Here is a 19,839-nt window from a genome sequence, read left to right as displayed (position 1 = left end):
AACAAAAGGTTTGTTTGTCGACTCAGATACGAAGGACGGACAGAAACAAGTCTCGTCTTGAAACAATGGATTCTCCTCTCAAGTGTTGTGGTGCGGACTCGTGCCAAAGAGTTTAATCTGTTCCAGTAAATTTGGAAACAATTATCCAGGCTTGCTTTGTGTATTTGCTACAACTGATCCGCAAACAGCTAAAAACAACATATTTCACATATTTTTCCTCAACCAATTCTCCGATCGCTTTCCAGAGATTTATCTACAAAACGTCTGAACAGATGTTTTTACACATTTCATGTTTCAAATATCAGCTTCCATCCCCTCACACCGCAGCCCCTCGCCTCCGACACGTGTACCTCGTGTGTGTGTGTGTGTGTGTGTGTGTCCGCTGTCTGGACGCCGTCCAGGTGCTAAACCTGATACGGCTCCTAAATATCTGACACCTTCTCAAATATTTGAAGTAAAAACACAAAAGTCTGTGTGTGCTTTAAAAGAAGGAGCTGAGGCTCAGTGTTTAGAGGAGGCGGTGGGGGAGAGCAGGATATTGCCGACACATTCTGTAAAAACTCTGACATGAGAAGTAATTTAAACGTGTACTGAGCGTTAAAATGTCTGACAAACGGGCTGTGATGGATTCACTTCCTGTGAAGGGTGAGCTGGAAGGAAACGCAGTTGTCTCACATCAATTGGAGATTCTTTCTGCACAAGATTAAAGATTAGAAAAGTAGAATTTGAAGCTGAACCTGCCTCTGGAAGACGGATGCTTTCCTCCTTTTTTAAATAATTGCTGTTGGGAGCGTGTTTGCATGTGTCCTCCTGCAGTCTGGAGATGATCTGTGGCTCCACGAGGAGAAGCTGTCCACCTCTGATCAGTGCTGGAAAGGGCCATTTTCTCTCCGGCTCGCAGCCAAACACATGCATCTATTTGTGTGTGTGTGTGTGTGTGTGTGTGTGTGTGTGTGTGAGAGGAGGTAGGGGGTGAGTTGAGAGGGAGCGAACTCTCTCATTTCTTGCCACCCCATCTGTTTTCAATGATGAAATGTTTCGAGCTAATTGCTTTCTAATTAGTTGTCAATAACCGGCTCAGCTGGTGTCCAGGAGCTTTACGGGGGGAAAAAGCAGCCAGACTTTTTACGCCGCTCGCTCGCTCACTCGCTCGCTTCTGACCCCCTCACCCACGCTTCCCTCCCCCCTCCTCCCCCCGTCATTCCTATTAGAGCTCTGTTTGCATCACACACTTGTTTAAGTCTTTGCTCATCCCCTCATACGATAATGAATTTCACCTTTGACTGCATCGGGAGGGGAATCTGTGTGAAACTTGGCTTGGTCTGTGCCGCTGTGTGTGTGTGTGTGTGTGTGTGTGTAGCTTGGCAGGCAGCTAACGGGGAGTTTAAACCGAGCAGGAGCAGAGAATAATAGAACTTTCCTCCACAGCTAAGTTTTCAGTGTTTTTCTACACTGTTATGAGAAGATGTCATGTCGAGACATCACTGCTGCGACTGTTCGACTGTTTATTCATAGAAAACACTTTGATTCTCAGACGTCTGTCAGACGGGAAGAAAATCCGAGGCGGGTTCGGCTCTCTGAGCTCCCCAGGGTGCAGCTAGACCGTACGCATCCATAGGAGCTCTGCCAGCAACTCGAGTAGCTCAGAAATATAGAATGCCCTTGGTATTAGATCTTATTTAAAGGGCAATGTCACGAGTAAAATAGTGCTCAAGCTCATTCTCTTCTTGGTGTACAAGCTTTAAGGAGCAACTCGCCCCTGTAAAAAGCCACTGTCAGGCAAAGCTGGTGTTCTCTGTAATCGATAGAAGCAATCATATTTGAAATTGGCGTCATAGCTGTGGAGAAATTTGTACAAACAGCTCGTGGTTTCGCCCATTCTACATTCCTACAACACCCAGAGTGCATTGCGCCCCTCCCTCTGAAAGGAACGGCCCAGCGAGAGACACAGGAGTGAAATACGACCGTTTCGCTGCAGCCGATGGCTCGTAGCGGTACAGAATCTGAAATACGATGCGAATATACCGGTGGATCTGCAGTCTACATTTCAAACCTGACGATTCTGAACGAGACATGACGTCGGAGGCGGGCGTCCTAGATTGAGGAAGTGTAGTTTAGCGAGCTCCCTGGCCTCCGCCAGATGATGTGTTTTACGTCGTCTGGCGGAGGTTTTCCAGGGCCCATTGGAGAAGCGGATAGCGTCCTCCAAAGACAGAGCCAAATTGCATAATGGCATTAACTCACATGATAGCATGATAGGCTTGAGGTTGAAAATCGGCGAACTGGCCGTTTAAGGTGTAAAATCAGCGTCTTGTTCCTCACCTGTCACCCGGATGGTGTAGTTGCTAAGCAGTGTGTTGCTGTGGGCGAGCCGGCACGAGTAGACGCCCGAGTCCTCGTACGACACGTTGATGATGCGCAACATCCTCTGGCCCAGCCGCGTCCGGTTACCCGGCACCAGCCCGGCGCCGTCTTTGAACCAGACAACGGGCTCCGAGTGGTCCTCCAGGTCACATGACATTTCCAGGGTGTCCCCCATGCCCAGAACATAGTCCTCCAGGAAGGCCGTCTCGCTGGACACAGAGTCTGCAGACGAGAAGAAAAGACACAGTGGGTTAGGAGAAAGCTGGTTTTCTTTGGTCATTACTTCACCCTATTTTCTCATAATGCATCAAGTAAAAAGGCCAAACATTCTCCGGTCATGCTTCTCTACTTCTTCTTTCTTCTTCGGTTTTGAATATTGGTCGGAAATTTGAGGAAGTCAAGACAAAATTTAGAGACAAAATTATCAATTAATTAATTGTAAAAATGATTAAACAAGGAATAACCAAGAGAAATCTTTTGCTACCTTATTGCTCGCAGCAGCCTGCTAACATCAGAACGAAGAACACGGCCTGTTTGCTTCCTGCAAAATCAGGAGCAAAATCTTTTCACCCGCAGGTCTATATTGTAAAATGAAGGGTTTAAGATTTTGTACAAACAGCCTCTTACTTTTTCCACAGCAGAATTAATAGCCAAACTCAGTCACAGAGTTTCCTCAGTACAAGAAAAGCCCCCCAACCCTTCCAAAACAAAGAGGCAGTGATGCAGAATTAACCGCTGCCCCGCTGGCGAGCTATCAGCTAATCTGCCTCTGGAAGTCAGAAAAGTGCAACTTTTTATTCCTGCACGTAGAAGGAGACAGATCTGGGGCTGTGTGGAAATGAACCCCTCCTCCTCCTCCCTGTCGCACACCAGCTCATTTACTCCACCAGCTCCGTGTGCCAGCGTGGTTACAGCCGGGGAAAAATCAACATGTTTACTGGCCTCACTAAGGACGCAGAAGATGGAGGAGAGACGGAGGGACAAACAAACACTGGGTCCCCTTGTGTCTCCTCTCGTCCTCCCATCTGTGGCGTCTTCTCATCCAGACCTCAATTACCATCAACGCCGTCAGGGAGAGACAAAAAAGACGACCTCGTGCACACTCTGGTCGCTCTGGCAACCATTCAAACCAATGCAACGATGTACACAAACACAAGGACACTTATGAGCACACAGACGCATGCATACTTTCGCATGTGCACCAAAAAAAACGCTGCGAGTCTTTGAATGAGCTGCTTGGGCAACGGAGTACACACACGCACTTGTTTGCACACACACATGCACACCCACCCGAGCATGGGAAAGACAGAATGAGGTGTGTTAAGAGAGTGATTTATGAAGGCAAACACTCCCGCTGTTGACCCTCTGAAAGGGCGGCGGCCTTACAGAGGCGAGCAAGAGCGCAGCCCCTCTCGCAGACAGCCTTGAACTGAGATTAGGAAATTGAAGTTGAGAGGGAAGGTTGAAATCTGGAACGGCCCAGACGAGAGATCTTCACGGGGAATACTTAATAGATGCTCTAAATTATAGATGGGTTCTTTCGATGCAGGATGTGGACAACACCGTGCCACGCAGACGAACGCTCCCTCGCAGACGGACAGGGTGCTGTTCATGCGGGGGGAGCAGCAGGTAACGCAGCCGGAGTTCTTTTGAAACAGGCCCGTAAGTCACGATATTGTCAGTCCTTCAAAATAAAACTACAGAGGCAGAAGTACCACTCAAAGTTTTTAAGCTGAAGGTCACAATAAAAATATTCTCCTCCTTTACGGAAAGTCCAATTAACAGACGTGTGTAAAAATGCTTCAGTGATAAAAAGACACAAAATTGGAGAGTCCTCTCAGCTCATTTGTAAAACATCTACAGGTCTATAAAAACACAATTTTACTTTTAATTTAAAATCAAAATGCAAACATTTATGAATACACAGAATTTCTTTATGTGCAGTTTAATGTAGCACATACATGTACCTAAAAAAGGGCTGCTGTTGTATTGGTAAAGTTGATGTTTTTGACCTCAGCTTATCTTACCTTAAATTTGAAACCTGCAAAGTAACCAGTGCTGTAACTACAGTCATTACTTAAAGTTGTAATCTCAAAGATCTCAGTTTCGTTCTCTTTGGCGCCTCTAATGGCGATAAACAGTAATTGCAGGAGCACACTTCCCAGATATCCAGACAGTGCTGCATGTGTGACGTCCACGGTTGGCTCCGGTTGTAACTCTTGATTTTCCTCTCTGACGGTCGCTTTCCTTTTCAGACTGTTTGCTTCATCTGAGCGTCGAGTTTGTTTCTTTTTCTTTGGATTTTCACTTATTGTTGAAGTTGTATCTGTAGTCATCGAACTTTTCTTTGTTTGTTCAGCCATAGTGGATTACTGTTTACTCGCAACACTTGCAGAGAGCGAAAAAGCAGCTGCTTAGCTCCGCCTACCCTCTCTGGCAGACCAACCACTGCTGGCTGATGGAAAACACGTCACTAACTGGGCGCCGCTTGTTCAGACACCCAGTCTGTAATACTGCAAATGTAAAGGCTTTCATCAGCGGGCCATAGGCTCAATCACCATTGTGTTACCTCTTTCAGCGATAGATAGAGACTTAACAGACATTTATTAACATTAAAAAAACATTCAGTCTTCAAAAGACTAAAGAAAAGTACCATGTGCAATTGAGTGATTGTATAAGTGGGTGCAGCGTTACAGGTATGCAAAAACACAGCCCTCTAAAACTGCCTTGTTTCTCAGCCATGAAGACTTGCTCTTGTGTGTTCGCCTTCATGCTGCAGATCTGAAATAAAGTGTGCTCAATAGATGAGTTGTGAATTGTTTTCTCCGTCTTATTATTACAGCCATTAAAACTACAGGAGATGTGAAGTCAGTAATGTGCTTAACATGTCTGAGCTGCTCGCTGCGTGGCCCCCGGCTCTGACAAGAATATTTACAACACCTCCTTTTTTTTTCACCGCAGAAAAGGTCCATTCAGGAGGAGGAAAACAGAGAGGCGACGGCGCACAGAGCGTAAATTCAAGCCCAGCATGAATGGCTCGCTATACCTTTGTGCTTGACTTATGACCTCTGTGAAAGACAAGGAGAAAATGGGTCTTAGAATATCTTCAGGTCTTAAACATGCTGGGATCGGGCTTTATGGGGGTAAGATTAAATCATCTCCGGAGACTCGTAGCTCACTTTGGCTTTATGGAGCCGAGCAGTCGAGCACGAGGTCCGCTGAATGAACGGCAGCAGCACGGATGAGTTACAAATGTTTTACTCGCACCTAACTGCGTCAAACGAGGCAGATAGTTTCAGCTTTATGTGCCAAAGTTTTCACATATGTTTGCTTTCCGCTCCCTTTTTTTGTGGGTCATTTGGGTGAACTAACCCTTTAAATATCAACCTTTGTTTTAAATGAACAGATGCAACTTATGAGCATGGGAATCAGTGCAACATATGGCTCAAAGTCTGCTTCTTTGCATAAATCAGTTATTATTCTCCACATTTAAACATACGTTAAGCCTCTGCGGCCTCCTCAGAGGGAAATATGGATTAAGCATTAGGGCTTATTTAATTAGCATTCGTAAATAGCAAAGGCAAAGCCAAGCCTCTGTGTGATCCTGTGGTGAAAGGAGGACTTCTGCTTTGATCCTGGGAAATATAGATAGGAGGAGCGTTGGTGCACCGCTTGGATGTTTACACTGCCGGCGGCTTAAGGAATGCAATTTAGCACAAGAACAAAACAAAACAAAGATATCTCCCTCATACATTAAAAACTCCATTTCTCAGGTGTCACACCAAAGAGCAAAGCCCTCCTTTTCTCTGGTCACCGTCAATGACACAGTATCCGTTCCTGCCTCTGATCCTTCACTTTGAAATGCAGATTCGAAAAAGCTGCTTTGAATAAAAGTGGATTTGGTTTGAAAGGATTCATTCTCTGCCGCTGCACGACCTCTCAGGACAGATCTACCCGTCTCTGAGCTTTACACAGGCCGCGTTGTACCTTTCAAGTGAACGTCCTGTAATGCAGGGTCACAGGTTTGATAGTGTGTAACAGAGAAAAATGCAAAGACGGGAATTCATAATCCGTAAGTGAGCACTTAGGACATTTCCCAGCTCTAAACTGTTGTCCTGAGCAGCTCCTCAGAGGGAACGTGTGGAAGTTAATGAATGTAGAACAGGGCGTTTTTGACTCAACCTCCTCTGCATGTAAGACAAGGTTTTAAAAAAGGATTGAAATCAAACTGGGCCAGTTTGTCTGTTTTGGATCTTTGCATTTGACAGTGAGGTTTAACAAACTGGAGCCCAACAAAGACTAGAATTATGTCCATAGTTTGGCCACAGGAAGTTTTCCTTGAATCCCTTAAGGAGGGGGTATTATGCTGTTACGCATTTTAAGACATATATATCATGTTACAGTGTTGGATGTCCAAGTTTCACATCTGTAGGTAAAAGTATGCTGGAGTAATCCCCCAGGCTTCTCTATGAACGCCAGGTTTCGCACAGTTTTTTCTACATGCTGCACTTTGTGACATCATAAGCAGAGCTGGCCAATCAGAAGAAAGCGGGCTTGTAGGGGCGGGGTTTCTTAAAGGGACACTGCTGACTGGGTCATTTCAGGCTGCAGAGGCTGTATGAGGGCCTGCACAGAGCACCACTGTGAGACAGAGTACAGAGGACTACAGGGACTCTACCTGCATTTTGACAGCAGGTATCTTTCCTCCTGACTCTGAAGGAAACTTTGTGTTAGCAGAACTGCTGTTGCTTATTAGCCAAACCCGAGCCCCAGACTGCTGCAACATTTGCAGCTTTATTCAGGCAGTAAACAAACACTAATCACGAGTTTGACCTGCTCAAGATTTAGAAAAGTGATTTCTCTCAACATTTCCAACACAGTCGAAGCTCAAGAGGAAGTCAGACAGTTCGATGATTTTAAAGAACACATGGTTTCTGAACTGTTGTCACACGCATAAAAAAAATAATGCTTTTTAATCGGATTAAAGAAATGTTTACAATTCTTCAGATTTGTGAGGAATACAAACACAAAGAAGCAGTGAGGTACGCTCCTGCTCAGAAAGGCTCGCTGTGCAAAGAGTTTCAGCAGCAGGAGAGTTTTAACCAGCTGCGGTTTTCTAAAAGGATGTTACCAAGTTGCCAAACAACTAACACTTTCTGTCAGTGTTCATTATCTTTAAATTAGACCGTCCCAAAGCCAAAAACTGTAAAATCATGTAATGAAAACGGTGAAACAACGTGCAGACCACGACAGGAAAGCTGCAGCCGTGAACAATCCGTCCACAATTACATATTTCTTTTTCAAGAACATTAGAATCCATTCAACGTTTGTTGGTGCTGCTGAGGTCAGAGAGGAATTAAAATACAGACGTGATGAAAGATATGAAACAATGCCCAACAGTTCCTAATGCATCGTTCTGCCTGTGCAGCAAAGGAGGAAACGTTGTGCCGCTGTGACTGCACGAAGAGAAATGACTCCACACATTTCACTCTCATTTAAAGCTCTTATTTACAGTGTTTGTCTTCTTAAATCTTTTGTTGTTACATTCTTTGTTCTCTGTGATCCGTCACGGAGAACCTCTTTGATATAAAAACCCTTCATGAATAAATTAGAAGTGATTCTGACTCTGCAGCCTCACATCAACATCCAAACCTTCCTGCTGCTTCCGCGTCCGGAGCGCCATGTGTGAGCACTCGGCCGCCTGGTGCACTTGTGTGTGTGTGTGTGTGAATGTGTGTGTGTTTGATAAAAGAGTGGGATCACTCTCGCCGGAACTAGTGGCCAGCTGGAAGCAATGTGTGATATGTACCCTTTGAGTGTGTGTGTAAATGTGGGATCATATGCGAGTGTATCTGTAACGAGGACCAGTGTGTGTGTCTGTGTGTGTGTGTGTGGACGGTCACTCCATAAATCAAGAGGCCCCTGCCCTCCTGGCCCTTCTGACCCTCTCTGCTCGATATCATAACAAATAGCCCTTCAGAATAAAATAAAGTCTCTCTTTGAGATGCTGCGTCGCCGTCCGCTAACGCGCCGCGCACAGACTCCATCTTTTCTGTGCGTCTGAAGAGGTTTATTTATCCTCTACAAACTTCTCCAGGGGCCGGCGGGCAGGCTGCGGCCCTGGGGATAAAGAGGCCTCTTTATGTGGGAAGCCTTTCCACGCCTGCCTCTCTAACACACACACACGGAGGGAGCGAGTGAGGGATCCTGGAGGAACAGGAAGGAGGGTAGACCGAGTGGGGTGCTGTCGCCATGGCTGCCGTCGCATCAGGTGACAGGAGGGAACACGGATAACGTAACGCCCAGAAAACACTGTTAAGCTTATTCAACTTTAGTGTCCCGAACTTGCTTTACAACACAAAATGATAGCAGCTCTACCAACGACATTATGTACCTTTCACTCTGTCATTACCGTTTAAGCTCACGACACTAAAATGTTGAGTGCACAGCGAGTAAAAACAGAAGCTCCACATTCAAGCTCTAACGAGACAACTGTGCACCCTCTGCCTGACAAAGAGTTCGGTGTCAGACTGAGAGCATGATGTTGCTTCCCTCTTTAAAATTCAGAGTGAGGAGAGTATTTTTCTGATTGTCACATCTGTCAAACGACTAAATCGTGGCATCACCGTGCTGGCAGTTTGACGAATTAATTTTCTGCTCTGGAGGAGACGAACACAGAGAAATATCTGTGGAAAACTAAAGCTGTGGGTCTTCAATTAAACCAGATATCATACGTCTGAAACCTTCAAACTTCCCACTGACTCTCCAGATTTAGACGTCTCTTCTGCAGCCGGGCTGCTTTGCATAGAGAAGCATCCCCGCGGGTTCAAACAGGCCGACCAGAAGGTTCATAAACATTAAAAAGATTACAAGTCTCTCTGTCTTTAGGGGGGCTTAACAGGTACTTTAATAGAGTAGTAGAGAAGCAGCCACACAGACCTTTTTAAACCATATCTGCTCTTAGAGCCCTTTTGAAAGTGATGGATTCCAGATGGGCCGGGGAGACATCCATCTTTATCAAGCTTCCCTTTTTTCCCTCCTCCTCCTCCTCACTACGCCGAGCTAATAATACGACATGTTTCCAACATGTGCCGAGCGTTCTGCTCCAGGACCAGTGGCAAACAACTCGGCTACAAATGGCCGTTTTTATTGCAGGTAATTAGTTGTTTGCTTCTGCTGCTGAAAAAAGACTGGACTCACTTTTTCTTTTTGAACAGAGAGAGCAAATACTTTCCACATTTCTGTCAGCACTTACAGCCAATTGGTGCGCATGTGTGTGAAGCTGAAGTGCACAGTGTGTCTGTGCAGTGTTTCACAGAGAAAAAGGGCTGCATGCGTGCTGAAGTTAAAGGTATAATAAGTAGATTTTTCTAGAAACATTAAATATAGACTTTTACAAATATAATATAATATAAATCATCACTTATGGGCCTCTGTACATGTGTGTTGGTGAGTGTGTGTGCAGACCCTTCCCTCTGCTTCTATTCGGTTGTTTTGCTTTGCACAGGACGTTTTCAGGAGGGGCGCTGTCGTGGTTCCCTGAGCCAATCACAGCGTACAGGTGAGTGTGGGAGTGGTTCAGATTAGTAACTGGGCCCCATTCAGAGCGGCGACCATGGCGAAAGAGCGATGCAGAGTCGGCCTTCTTTCTGTTGGACAGGTAGGTGCCTCAAACCGAGTAGGACAAGCCAACCGGCGGTTAGCATGCTAGTGCAAAGGTAACCGTGATGCTGTCGGTGCTAGCTTGGCGAGTTGGGCGTGTTCTCGCACGAGAGAGTGAGCGTGAGCTTCTGGTGACGAAGAACCCAGAAGCAGGAGCCCAGTTTGAACATGTTGTTGACAAAATGTAAGGAAAAATCCTACTTTTTACACCTTTAAAGGACAATTCTGTTTTTGCAATAACAACTTGGGTCTTACTTTCTCAGTTTTGGTTATAATGGATTTTAAGTGATGATAATGTTGTACTGTACACACCGAAGTAATCGCAGACATTTCCAAACAGGGACATCACAACAAAAATCTACATAGACTGAAAAGAATATGGAGATGATCAGACTAAAAATGAGTTTTGGCAATGACCTTAATTTCATAATTTAAGGTGTTGGTGGCACAGATAGAAAACTGTTAATACAATTAGGAAAATAATATTTACTCAACATTTTCTCGCTAAGTTTCTCCAAAGTTTTAAACTTAAACTGACAACCAAGAAATATCGACTTCCATCTCGCTAATGGAGAACACAAAATGTGTTCGAAAAAGCTACCAAGGCAAGTTTATTTACAAAGCAACATTCACACAGAGATACATTAAAAGTGCTTGAGAATGGAATAAACAAATATCTAAACTTCGCTAACATTAGCCGCTTTAAGCTAGCAGTCATACGAGACCTAGTTAGACTGTAGCAGCAAAACTCCTCACTGTTTTTACATCTAACAACTGCGCGTTTTATTGCTTTTAAATGATCACTTATTATTTGTAAGTGGAAGAATGTGTTCTATCTCTTTTATTAAAGCTGTAAAATCTCCTTTTAAGTAAGCTAGCTAATAGGTGGCAAGCTAGGTAGCAACATTTCCTAAACTAGCCTGTGCTTGTAGGTAAAACTGGAACTTTGCTCTTCTGAAATATTAGTAATAACACAACTTTTTTAAGTGATTCAAGTTGAAGCAGGACAGAGTGGACAGTTTGGGTCATATTTACACCATCCGTCTTTGATGTCGTCGTGAAATAACTTTTGTTTGGCTAACCGAGGTGTTAAAAGCTGTCAGACGTCTCAGGTTTCGTGCCTCATTAGACTTGTTTTTCACAGCGTCTCCACGTCTCTGACTAGGTATGACTCTTAAGAATAATAGCCAAGGCTTAAAAAAGGTACAACTCAAGTTTTAATAAAAAGAGATTATCTTTTGAATACATTTCCTGAAGAGCCAGAGACGCAGAGACAGACAGGCTGGTTCAGACCGGGATGTCCTCCACAGCAGCCCGTCTGCTCGCTGTGTCCCGCCAACAGATTCTTTCACTTCTGCTTCCTCTGCTGAAAAACCGGACCGGCTGCCAACCGTTTGGCACACTCAACACCCCCTCAGACAAGCCAGCATCACATGACCTTCAAACAGGATCTGTGGAGCCCCACCTCCTCTTCCAACCACCACCAACCATCAACCCCCCTGCCTCCATAAAGAGCACATTTCTCTTCCTCCATTTCACAGCTATGCCAATTGTAAATCCTGCTCGTCCTGAAAAAGCTCCTTCTTCTTTTTTACCTCCTCCGTTTTTTCTTTTTTGCAATGTGCAGTGAAAACCCCTAATCTCTGTTTAATATGGTTTGGCCGGATGTAAATACCTTCGGACAATGCCCTTAATCTGGGCCAGCCTGACAACCTCACACCGTCGCGGAGTAGCCTGCCAGGAGGAGACGGAGAGAAAAGAGGGATGGCTCGGCTGAGATCAAGGAGGAGAGGAGAAAAGAGGGGAGAAAGGGGGAGGGAGGGAGGGTTTCCCCAGCTTGTTGCCTCTATTCTCCGCCGCGCTTTATCAAAAGAGCTCCTAAAATCAAGTTAAAGATAGACGTTGCCTCTAAACATCCCGCCCCGGCCTGTGCCAGCCTGCCCCTCCCTCCCTCTCCTCCCCCCTGGTGCTAACCCTCCGCTCGACTGCGCTAACGAGCATCGGAAGCTACTGTACGTCCAGAGCATCTTGGCAGCGCCCAATCGTCTTTGCTCCTTTCATACCCTCATCATCGCCCCCACCTGCCCTCCATCCCTGCAGCCTCAGAATAGGGCCTGGGCTCGGTCCACGGTTAATTGTCATTCCAAAGACGAACTGGCCTAGTTTCAATTCAGCAGACAAGTGTAAGAAGCTCGGCCCACAAAAGCCAGGATGTCTGCGGAGTGTGTGTGGGGCTACTATACAACATAATTACACTTCCTTTAACAACACAGAGGAACCAATCCGATTACAAGGCGGCTTTTTGGATCCCAGAATTTGGACGTCAAAGCTTCGGGCGTCTTTTTTAGGCAGTGGGTTCCTCAATATACTTAATTTTCCCTCAACAAAGAGAGCAGAGGCGGCACTTTACTGTTTAAGCTGCGCAGTATGTTTTCTTTATGGTCATCCCGGGAAAGCCACATGGCTTCACACAGATTTTGGAGGGAAAACTGACGCTTGGTCAGCACTACTGTGTCGTGAGAGGCCTGCTGAATCATGGGAGTGATCGGGAAGGACGAAAACTGGGACAGGAGCAGAAAAACTGAAGGTTTCTACTGGACGTGGAGAATACAAAAAAAAAAATTGAAGAACAAAATGATTAAATTGGAGTCGACAGTTGGTGATTTCTAATAAATTCCTCTGATTGGTTGTCAGCAGCAGCTTCAAGTTATATTTTAAAGATGGAAACCAAAGACAGGTTTCTATAATATAGTTAATAAAGGTGAGAGGAAGAAGCACTTATAGCAATAACTGTCATTGCTATATACAACTCAAATTTCTGTCACTTTCAGGTTTAAATTGTATTTCAATATTTCCAGAACCCCCCTCTTTAAAAAGATGAATATACAATTATATTACAACCTTCCCAGTGTGTGTAATTTATATTATGTTGTGATTTTAGCTAACCTAGTGATTTTAATTCCTCCAAAAATCAAAGTACCATTATAAAAAACCATCATATATCTGACGCTTTCAATCAAACACGTCATATTCCCGAACATTTTACATAAATTTAAAGTTACACATCAATATTTTAACATAAAATCCAGTCTTTAAACTGCAAATGATCAATACATTAGAATAGTTTCTTATGGTGTTTCTAAAGTTCAAAGTGACGCCCCCCCAGAGACGAGAAACAGCTGATGGAAACCATCTCGGAGCCAACTGACACAGCACGAGGAGCCCTTTGATTGAAACGTTGAACTTCGACCTCCTCTGACCCGGACCTTTACCCTGACCTCTCAGTGTGGCAAGTGTACCCCCCCCCCCATCCACACCGACACACACACACTGAAACTTCTGATACTCTCCAGCTGGGATGACCTGCCCCCCCACACACAATGCCCTGCTCTGGTGTGTAGTGAGCGTGTGCGTGTGAGGTGGCAAAGACATCAGTGTCAGAGTGTGTGATCAATGTAAAGGCACACTTGTCTTTAGGCTTGAACACACACACACACACACACACACACACACACACACACACACACACACACACACACACACACACAGACATACAAAACAGCAGTGTTGTGCATTCATCCTAATGTGTGTTAATATGCAAAGATGTTTGGCGCAATATAAATAAAAATTGATTAATGTAAGTAAAGTCTTCGATCCAGTGACGGATCAGAAGGCAGGATTATAGGGTGGGGGGGGGATGTGTCCCTGTGTTGGTATCAGCAGGACATAAAAGCGTTTACTGCTCTGTTTATGATGCTGTTTATTAGCGTGCTGGGACTGCCTGGGTCCGTCTCTCTCTGCCCGGTTGTTACCTCCGTACGTAAAACCTGCTGTTGGTCTCCGCCGCCATGTGCTTCTGATCACCGGAGCACCCACAGCTTCCTTCCTGAGCTGCTTCCCGTCCTGAACCGGCCTGCTGCTGAACAACCAAGATGCTCTTCTTCTGTCTTCGTCTTACAGCAGAAACTATCAAACAATTAAGTCGACGTGTTGAAAAGAAAGCAACAAAAAACAAAGACACGGTGAGCTGTTTTGGTGTTTTAAGTGTGTTTGCTTATGAGAGCAGGACACGAGCAGCAAAGCCTGTAATCCCATCATCCCTCCCTCCAGGACCGGCCTTCGCTTACAGCACAAACAGGCCTCAGAGAGGAGCCTCTGTTTGAGAACAACTGGAGCACAGTTGTGCTGAGACATCCATGCTTACACAGCCTGAACACTGAACAACAGTCCTCTGAAACCTACCAGGTTTAATGTAAAATAACTAAACCAAATGATCTTAACATAGCCAAAGATTTAACTTTGAACGATACAAATGCTAATTTATCTCCAGGAAGACGAGCAACTCTTTAGCCTTGCCCTGCAGATACCAGACCTATCTAACCACTTCAGTGACATTGCCTGTGTGCTCTTCACTCTACTGTTGACTGCAGTCCTGCTTTGCCATTCACCAAAGAGTCAAACTCCCTACGGAGAACAATAAAACAGTACAGAGCTTCATGCATGAAAGTGTTCACTAGCTTTCCTATTCAGCCAGCGCCAAAGTGCCACTGAGCAAAGCGCTCATACTCGACTTCCAACTGCTCCAGAGAAGCTGCTCATTGGCTGAATATGGCAGCAGGAACATGTCGTTTTGTGTGAAGCTGAGGTACAAACCGCTGCCAGCTGTGAAACAGGCACAAACACAAAAAAACAATCAGGTAGCGATAAACCAACAACTCCTGCATTCTGAATTACCGTGTGTGTGGCTTTGAAGAGAGTGATGAAACAGTTTGGTCTTCATCTTTAACACAAAGATGTCTCTTCTTTCCTGTTTTGATGTCGGACAGCTTAAATAACAATCTGAGCCCGTCAGTGGCAAAGACAAGCACGTTAATGGTCCACTTCGATGGGCACTCAAGGCCCCAAGGATCACGTTAGCCATTACAGCCTGATCTGCAGCTGCCGGCTACCTTTAAAGCTCCTGTGAGGAACTTTTGGCACCCCCAGTGGACAAAGCCGTACCTCATATCTTTGCTGATGTTGTCCTGTGCATGCTTAAGTGGTGGACTGTGTAACGGACTGACTGAGTGAGTGAGTGACAGTACTTTCAGAGCCGTAGAGAGAGAGAGTTGCGACATCGCAATGGCGGATCATGGCCACTGACGCGACTCTCCGCCTACACGACTCTGGATACTTTGTTCGGGGAGTAGGCAGGGCTGCTCCTCCGCTGCTCGTCCGCTGTCCTCACCTACGTCTGCAGCGCGCACCTGCTTTTATACACGTTGTCATCGGCCTCATAAGGACAGTCCTTGTAACACATTGCCCACTAAAGCACACATTGACGTAATGCGGTCAGCCACATGCTACGTTTTGACCTAGTCTTGTCAAGAAAAAATCCTGTCCTGCTTCATGTGTATCACTTACTTTTAACACCTGCCCCCCCGCCAGCAGTTTCTCGCATTAGAAATAACTCTATAGAAAGAATCAATCTTGTGTCTGATGGTCTGGTTTGCTTTTGTAAGTCATAGAGAGTCATCAGAATTAATTTCAGTCTGTTTCATAACCAGATAAAAACTCCTCACAGGAGCTTTAAGTCAATTAGTCGCCATAATATGTAAAGATGGAGCCCAGATTTAAATACCATAATACCCCTTTAAGTGTGGGGCTAAGTTGTGCCTATGAAGAGCGTACACGCTGGAAAGCAGAGCTCTTTCCTGGATAAACAAAAATGAAAACAGAGGCAGGAAAATAGTCTGATGTTTTCCGATTCTGACTCTGCGGTGATATACAGTAGATAAACCGCTGTGAGCAGCGCCTGCCACGAGGAGAAAGTTGTCACATGAGGAAAAAATGCAGCCATTACCAGAAACACCGCACTCAAAAACAACATTTCATGAGAGTATTGAAAAGATGTCTGTCCTTGGTCATTGTACAAAACCAAAACTCGAGTCAGCTCGACTGTCACTGCTCTGCTCAGCCACCAAACGCCGACGTCTCTCGCTCCCTCTCTTCTTTCCAGAGAGAGAAAGGCTTCCATTACGCTCTGCAGACGGCACAAGGGTTTATTATTTTAGCTCTCCTGGCAAAATAACATGAGAGGAGAGAGACGGGGGGAGACGTGGGAGGGATGGAAGCCGAGTTTGGTTTCAATATTAGATGTGTCAGCTAGCCCGGGTGTCGGGGGGGGGGCTTTAAACAGACCCTGCACCTTCTTACAGCAAAGCGGCGAAACAGGAGGTGATGCATCGACCAGCTGAGGAAGAAAGGGAACGAAAAAGAGGAGGGGAGGGTGGTAATTTACTCACTGTGTAAACTTGTATAACGCGTTGGCAGTTTGCAGTTTAATTACGGTAAAGCTAATAAAGCTAATTTGAGTTTGTCCCTGCAAATACAAAGAGGAGGAGGAGGAGGAGGAGGTGGAGGATGGAGGGACAGCGTGAGCAGATGTGTGAGCGTGACCAGAAGGGAGGAGAGAGAGATGAGACAGAGGGAGGGAGAAGATGAAAGAGGCACAGTCACTCACACCCACAAGCAAGAAGGGAGGCACATACCCCTACACACTCTCCCCCCCGACACCCACACACACACAAACACACACACACACGCAGCATCGAGCCCTGTCTGTTGGCGCTCTGTTTCCATTCACAGAAATGTAAATGGGGTGCAGCAGAGCCAGACGGGGCAGCTCTGCTTCTGGTTAGTGGTCAGAGAGCGAGAGAGAGAGAGAGAGAGAGAGAGAGAGAGAGAGAGAGAGGAGGATTACTTTACATTAAATATTTAGTGTTCACCATGGGACTTTGACACAATGGGACCTGCAGCTAGGGTGGCCTTTTTGCATGTTTGCATTGTCATGTTCTATTGCTACCTGTGTTGGTTTCTTCCAACCGATCCAGGATGCACAAAGAAGAATAATCGGACATCTAGAGACTTTTAATTGGCTGCAGGTGTGAAGCGTCGGCCCTGGGATTTGAGGTATTTTGTAAGTTTGAGTGTTTATGATGGCAAAGAAGAACAATTTAATAGATATGTCGCCTCACAGCTAGAAGGTTCCCCAGCTCGGACCCCGAGTTTGCATGTTCTCCCCGTGCATGCGTAGGTTCCCTCCGGGTACTCCACTTTCCTCCCACAGTCCAAAGACATGCTCGTTAGGTTCAGTGGTGACTAAATTGGCCGTAGGTGTGAGTGTGAAAGGTTGTCCGTCCCTGTGTGTCAGCCCTGTGATTGATCGGTCCAGGTTGTAACCCCGCCTCTCGCCCAATGACAGCTGGGATAGGCTCCAGCCCCGCTGCGACCCTGAGCTTGATAAGCGGTATAGATAACGGATGGATGGATAATGAGAGCAAGCGAGGACAGAAATGAGGAGCAGCCTTCACACAAGTAATGCAGCTCAGAATAAGTTCAGATAACGAAACAAAACCACTTTAATCTGCTCACCTTACCCCACACACCTACACCAGTCTGATGAAACTCTCCCCCTGCGCTCTCTCTCTCCCCAATACCTGAAGTCTCCACACACACACGTCCGCTGGTACCTCCTCCTTCTAATGCACCGATTGAGTTGCGACGTCTTCAGTTAAATATGGACCCTCTTATTCTGTTTTTGAGTGCAGCTGTGTCGGTCTCATTAGTCTGTTTTGATCGTTTCAACACGCAATGTTTCGTGTACAGTGACGGCATTCAGGCCACAAACATGTCAACAGAGGTGTCAAAAATCACGAAAAAATGGACACCGCCCCAAGCCTAATAAAGGGGTTACTATTCAATACAGTGTGATATTTGATGACGATACATTGCGTAAGGAAAAAGTTCAGCTTTTTACCAAGAAAACTCTGAGTTGACGCCCCTCTGCATCGAGTCTCTGTTGTCTCATTTAAGGGAAGGGGTCTGTGTGTTTTTTTCCTCATGTGGTGCTAATGTCTGCCCGAGGAGGAACAACGAAACTGGAGAACAATAGTTCTCCAAGTTACATCAGTATCAGGGCAGAAGCATCAAATACAAGCAAAGAAACTGAAACATCTGTGTGTGTTTGTGTGTGTGTGTAACTGAGGAGCAGTTTGGGGTGTAGAGGGGCGATGGGTGGGACACATCAAGCCTGGATTGTCTCTCTCTCTCTCTCTCTCTCTCTCCTTTGTGTGTGTGTTGGACTCCTTACAGCCCAGCACACAACCTGCCATCTGTTTGCCTCTGCCAGCAACAAAACACACTCTTCCAGCGGGGCTGGCTCAAAGCAAGGACACGCACTCTCTCACTCATACACACACAAACATGTTTATACATGCGTGAGGACAGTGTATATTGGCTCCACTTTGCGATCGCCATCCATCACAACGATTCAGGCGGAATTATGCAATTATTCCGACGGTAGCCATAAATCCAGGTGTCAGGGAGAGGGAGACACAGAGAGGAATAATGGGAGAAAGTGAGCTGAAAGGAGACGTTCAACTTGCAATAAAACACCGTCACTTCACAGAAAAGAAATATTTTGTCAGACTTAACTGCAGCTCCCCCCCGCCCCGCGCGCCCTCTAGAAACAGTCCTCCTGATACGACACAACGAGCCTCTTTGTTCCCCGTCCATGTCTCCCTTATCTGCGGAGTATCTCAACAATTTCCTTAAGGGGAGCTTTGTAATTAAAAACCCGCCGTATGTCAGCGCCGCTGTCAGCCAGCGGGACAGGAACCCACCTGAACCACAGCCAGAGGTGGAGCAGAGGACATGTACAGGTGCGTGTGTGTGTAGCAGAGGCTGCAGCAGGCAGAGCAGGCGGATATCAAAGGGTTCTGAAACTGATGGAGATTTGAAAACACGCCAAGAAAAGAAGAAAAAACCTGAAAAGACTTAAGGTTTTAAGTGTGTGTGTGCTGAAAGTCAAAAGAATGACAGATAAAGGACTTACAAAAGAACGCTGCGGCAAAGGTGGCAGGATGAGACGTGAGCGGAGCACACAGACAGGTCTGTGTTTTCATCCATAATTCATGGAGGGACATGCAGAGGGGGTTTCAAAGGGCATTAATGAGGTGTATTAATACATACATAACTGTGGCCCGCAGACAAGGTGCGCACGAAGGCCGCTCGCTGACAATGACCTGCTGATCTACAGCTGTCTGCTAATTCTTTCCACACGTGGTGAGGGCGCGCTGAGCTGTACATTTAACCCCCACCTGAGAGAGTCTGACGACTTCTGGGAGGACTTTACTCTCTCTGACTACTGAAGAAGGGCGAGCAGTGACAGCGAGATATCTTGATCAGGGTTACTTTTATATTCAGTCATAAATAACCGTACACTAACAATACCAGCATCAAAACGCTTCTTTAAAGCTGCTACAATGTAGATTTATATACCAACAGTCAAAATAAACACTCCTTGTATCCAAAAGGGTTTTCTTAGGTGACCAACCTTCTCATGATCATCGCATGATTCTCAACTTCCCCTTAGCTCTGCGTAGCATTTGAGCTTGTTTCAGCTCAATGTTCACAAAGTTAACGTTTTAGTAGACGTTTTAGTAAACGCTCAACAGCTGTTTTTAGCTGAATAAAAAGTCATGAATCTGCTGTTTGCTACCGGCCAAGCACCAAGCAGTAGATGGACCAAGTTAGCGACCAGCTAGCTAGCACACAGCATTTAGCTGCTTGAGAGGCAGATATTGCCCTAAGGAGGTGGTGGAGAACAAAACTGAGCTAAAAGAAGTTGAAGAGAAGTGTCCATTAACAGCATTTTTTGTGCTTATCATCGGCGCTTACTGTTGCTAGGTTACAAGTTTTCTGGCAGCACTTCCATTGATAGTGAGCGGTGTTTTAAGTTCATGCTTAATTTTTATTTTTTTATTTTCTTTG

General features: G+C 45.7%; 1 protein-coding gene across 2 annotated transcripts in view; it reads right to left on the bottom strand.

The window, feature by feature from the left end:
• The window catches only part of fgfr3 (fibroblast growth factor receptor 3), an 84,066-nt gene that overhangs the window by 55,414 nt on the left and 8,813 nt on the right, over window positions 1–19,839 (bottom strand). For both annotated transcript variants that reach the window (XM_069662142.1, XM_069662143.1), the window contains exon 2: window positions 2,323–2,586. In XM_069662142.1, the coding sequence (XP_069518243.1) occupies window positions 2,323–2,586 (264 nt within the window). The remainder of the gene's footprint in view (window positions 1–2,322; window positions 2,587–19,839) is intronic.

This window comes from Semicossyphus pulcher, unplaced genomic scaffold, assembly GCF_022749685.1.
Source record: "Semicossyphus pulcher isolate SPU_LCO1_2020_fin unplaced genomic scaffold, fSemPul1.0.p SCAF_14, whole genome shotgun sequence".
In the NCBI taxonomy this organism is placed as follows: domain Eukaryota; kingdom Metazoa; phylum Chordata; class Actinopteri; order Labriformes; family Labridae; genus Semicossyphus; species Semicossyphus pulcher.
The sequence above is the reverse complement of the archived record's forward strand: the minus strand, read 5'-3'. Positions and strand labels throughout refer to the sequence as shown.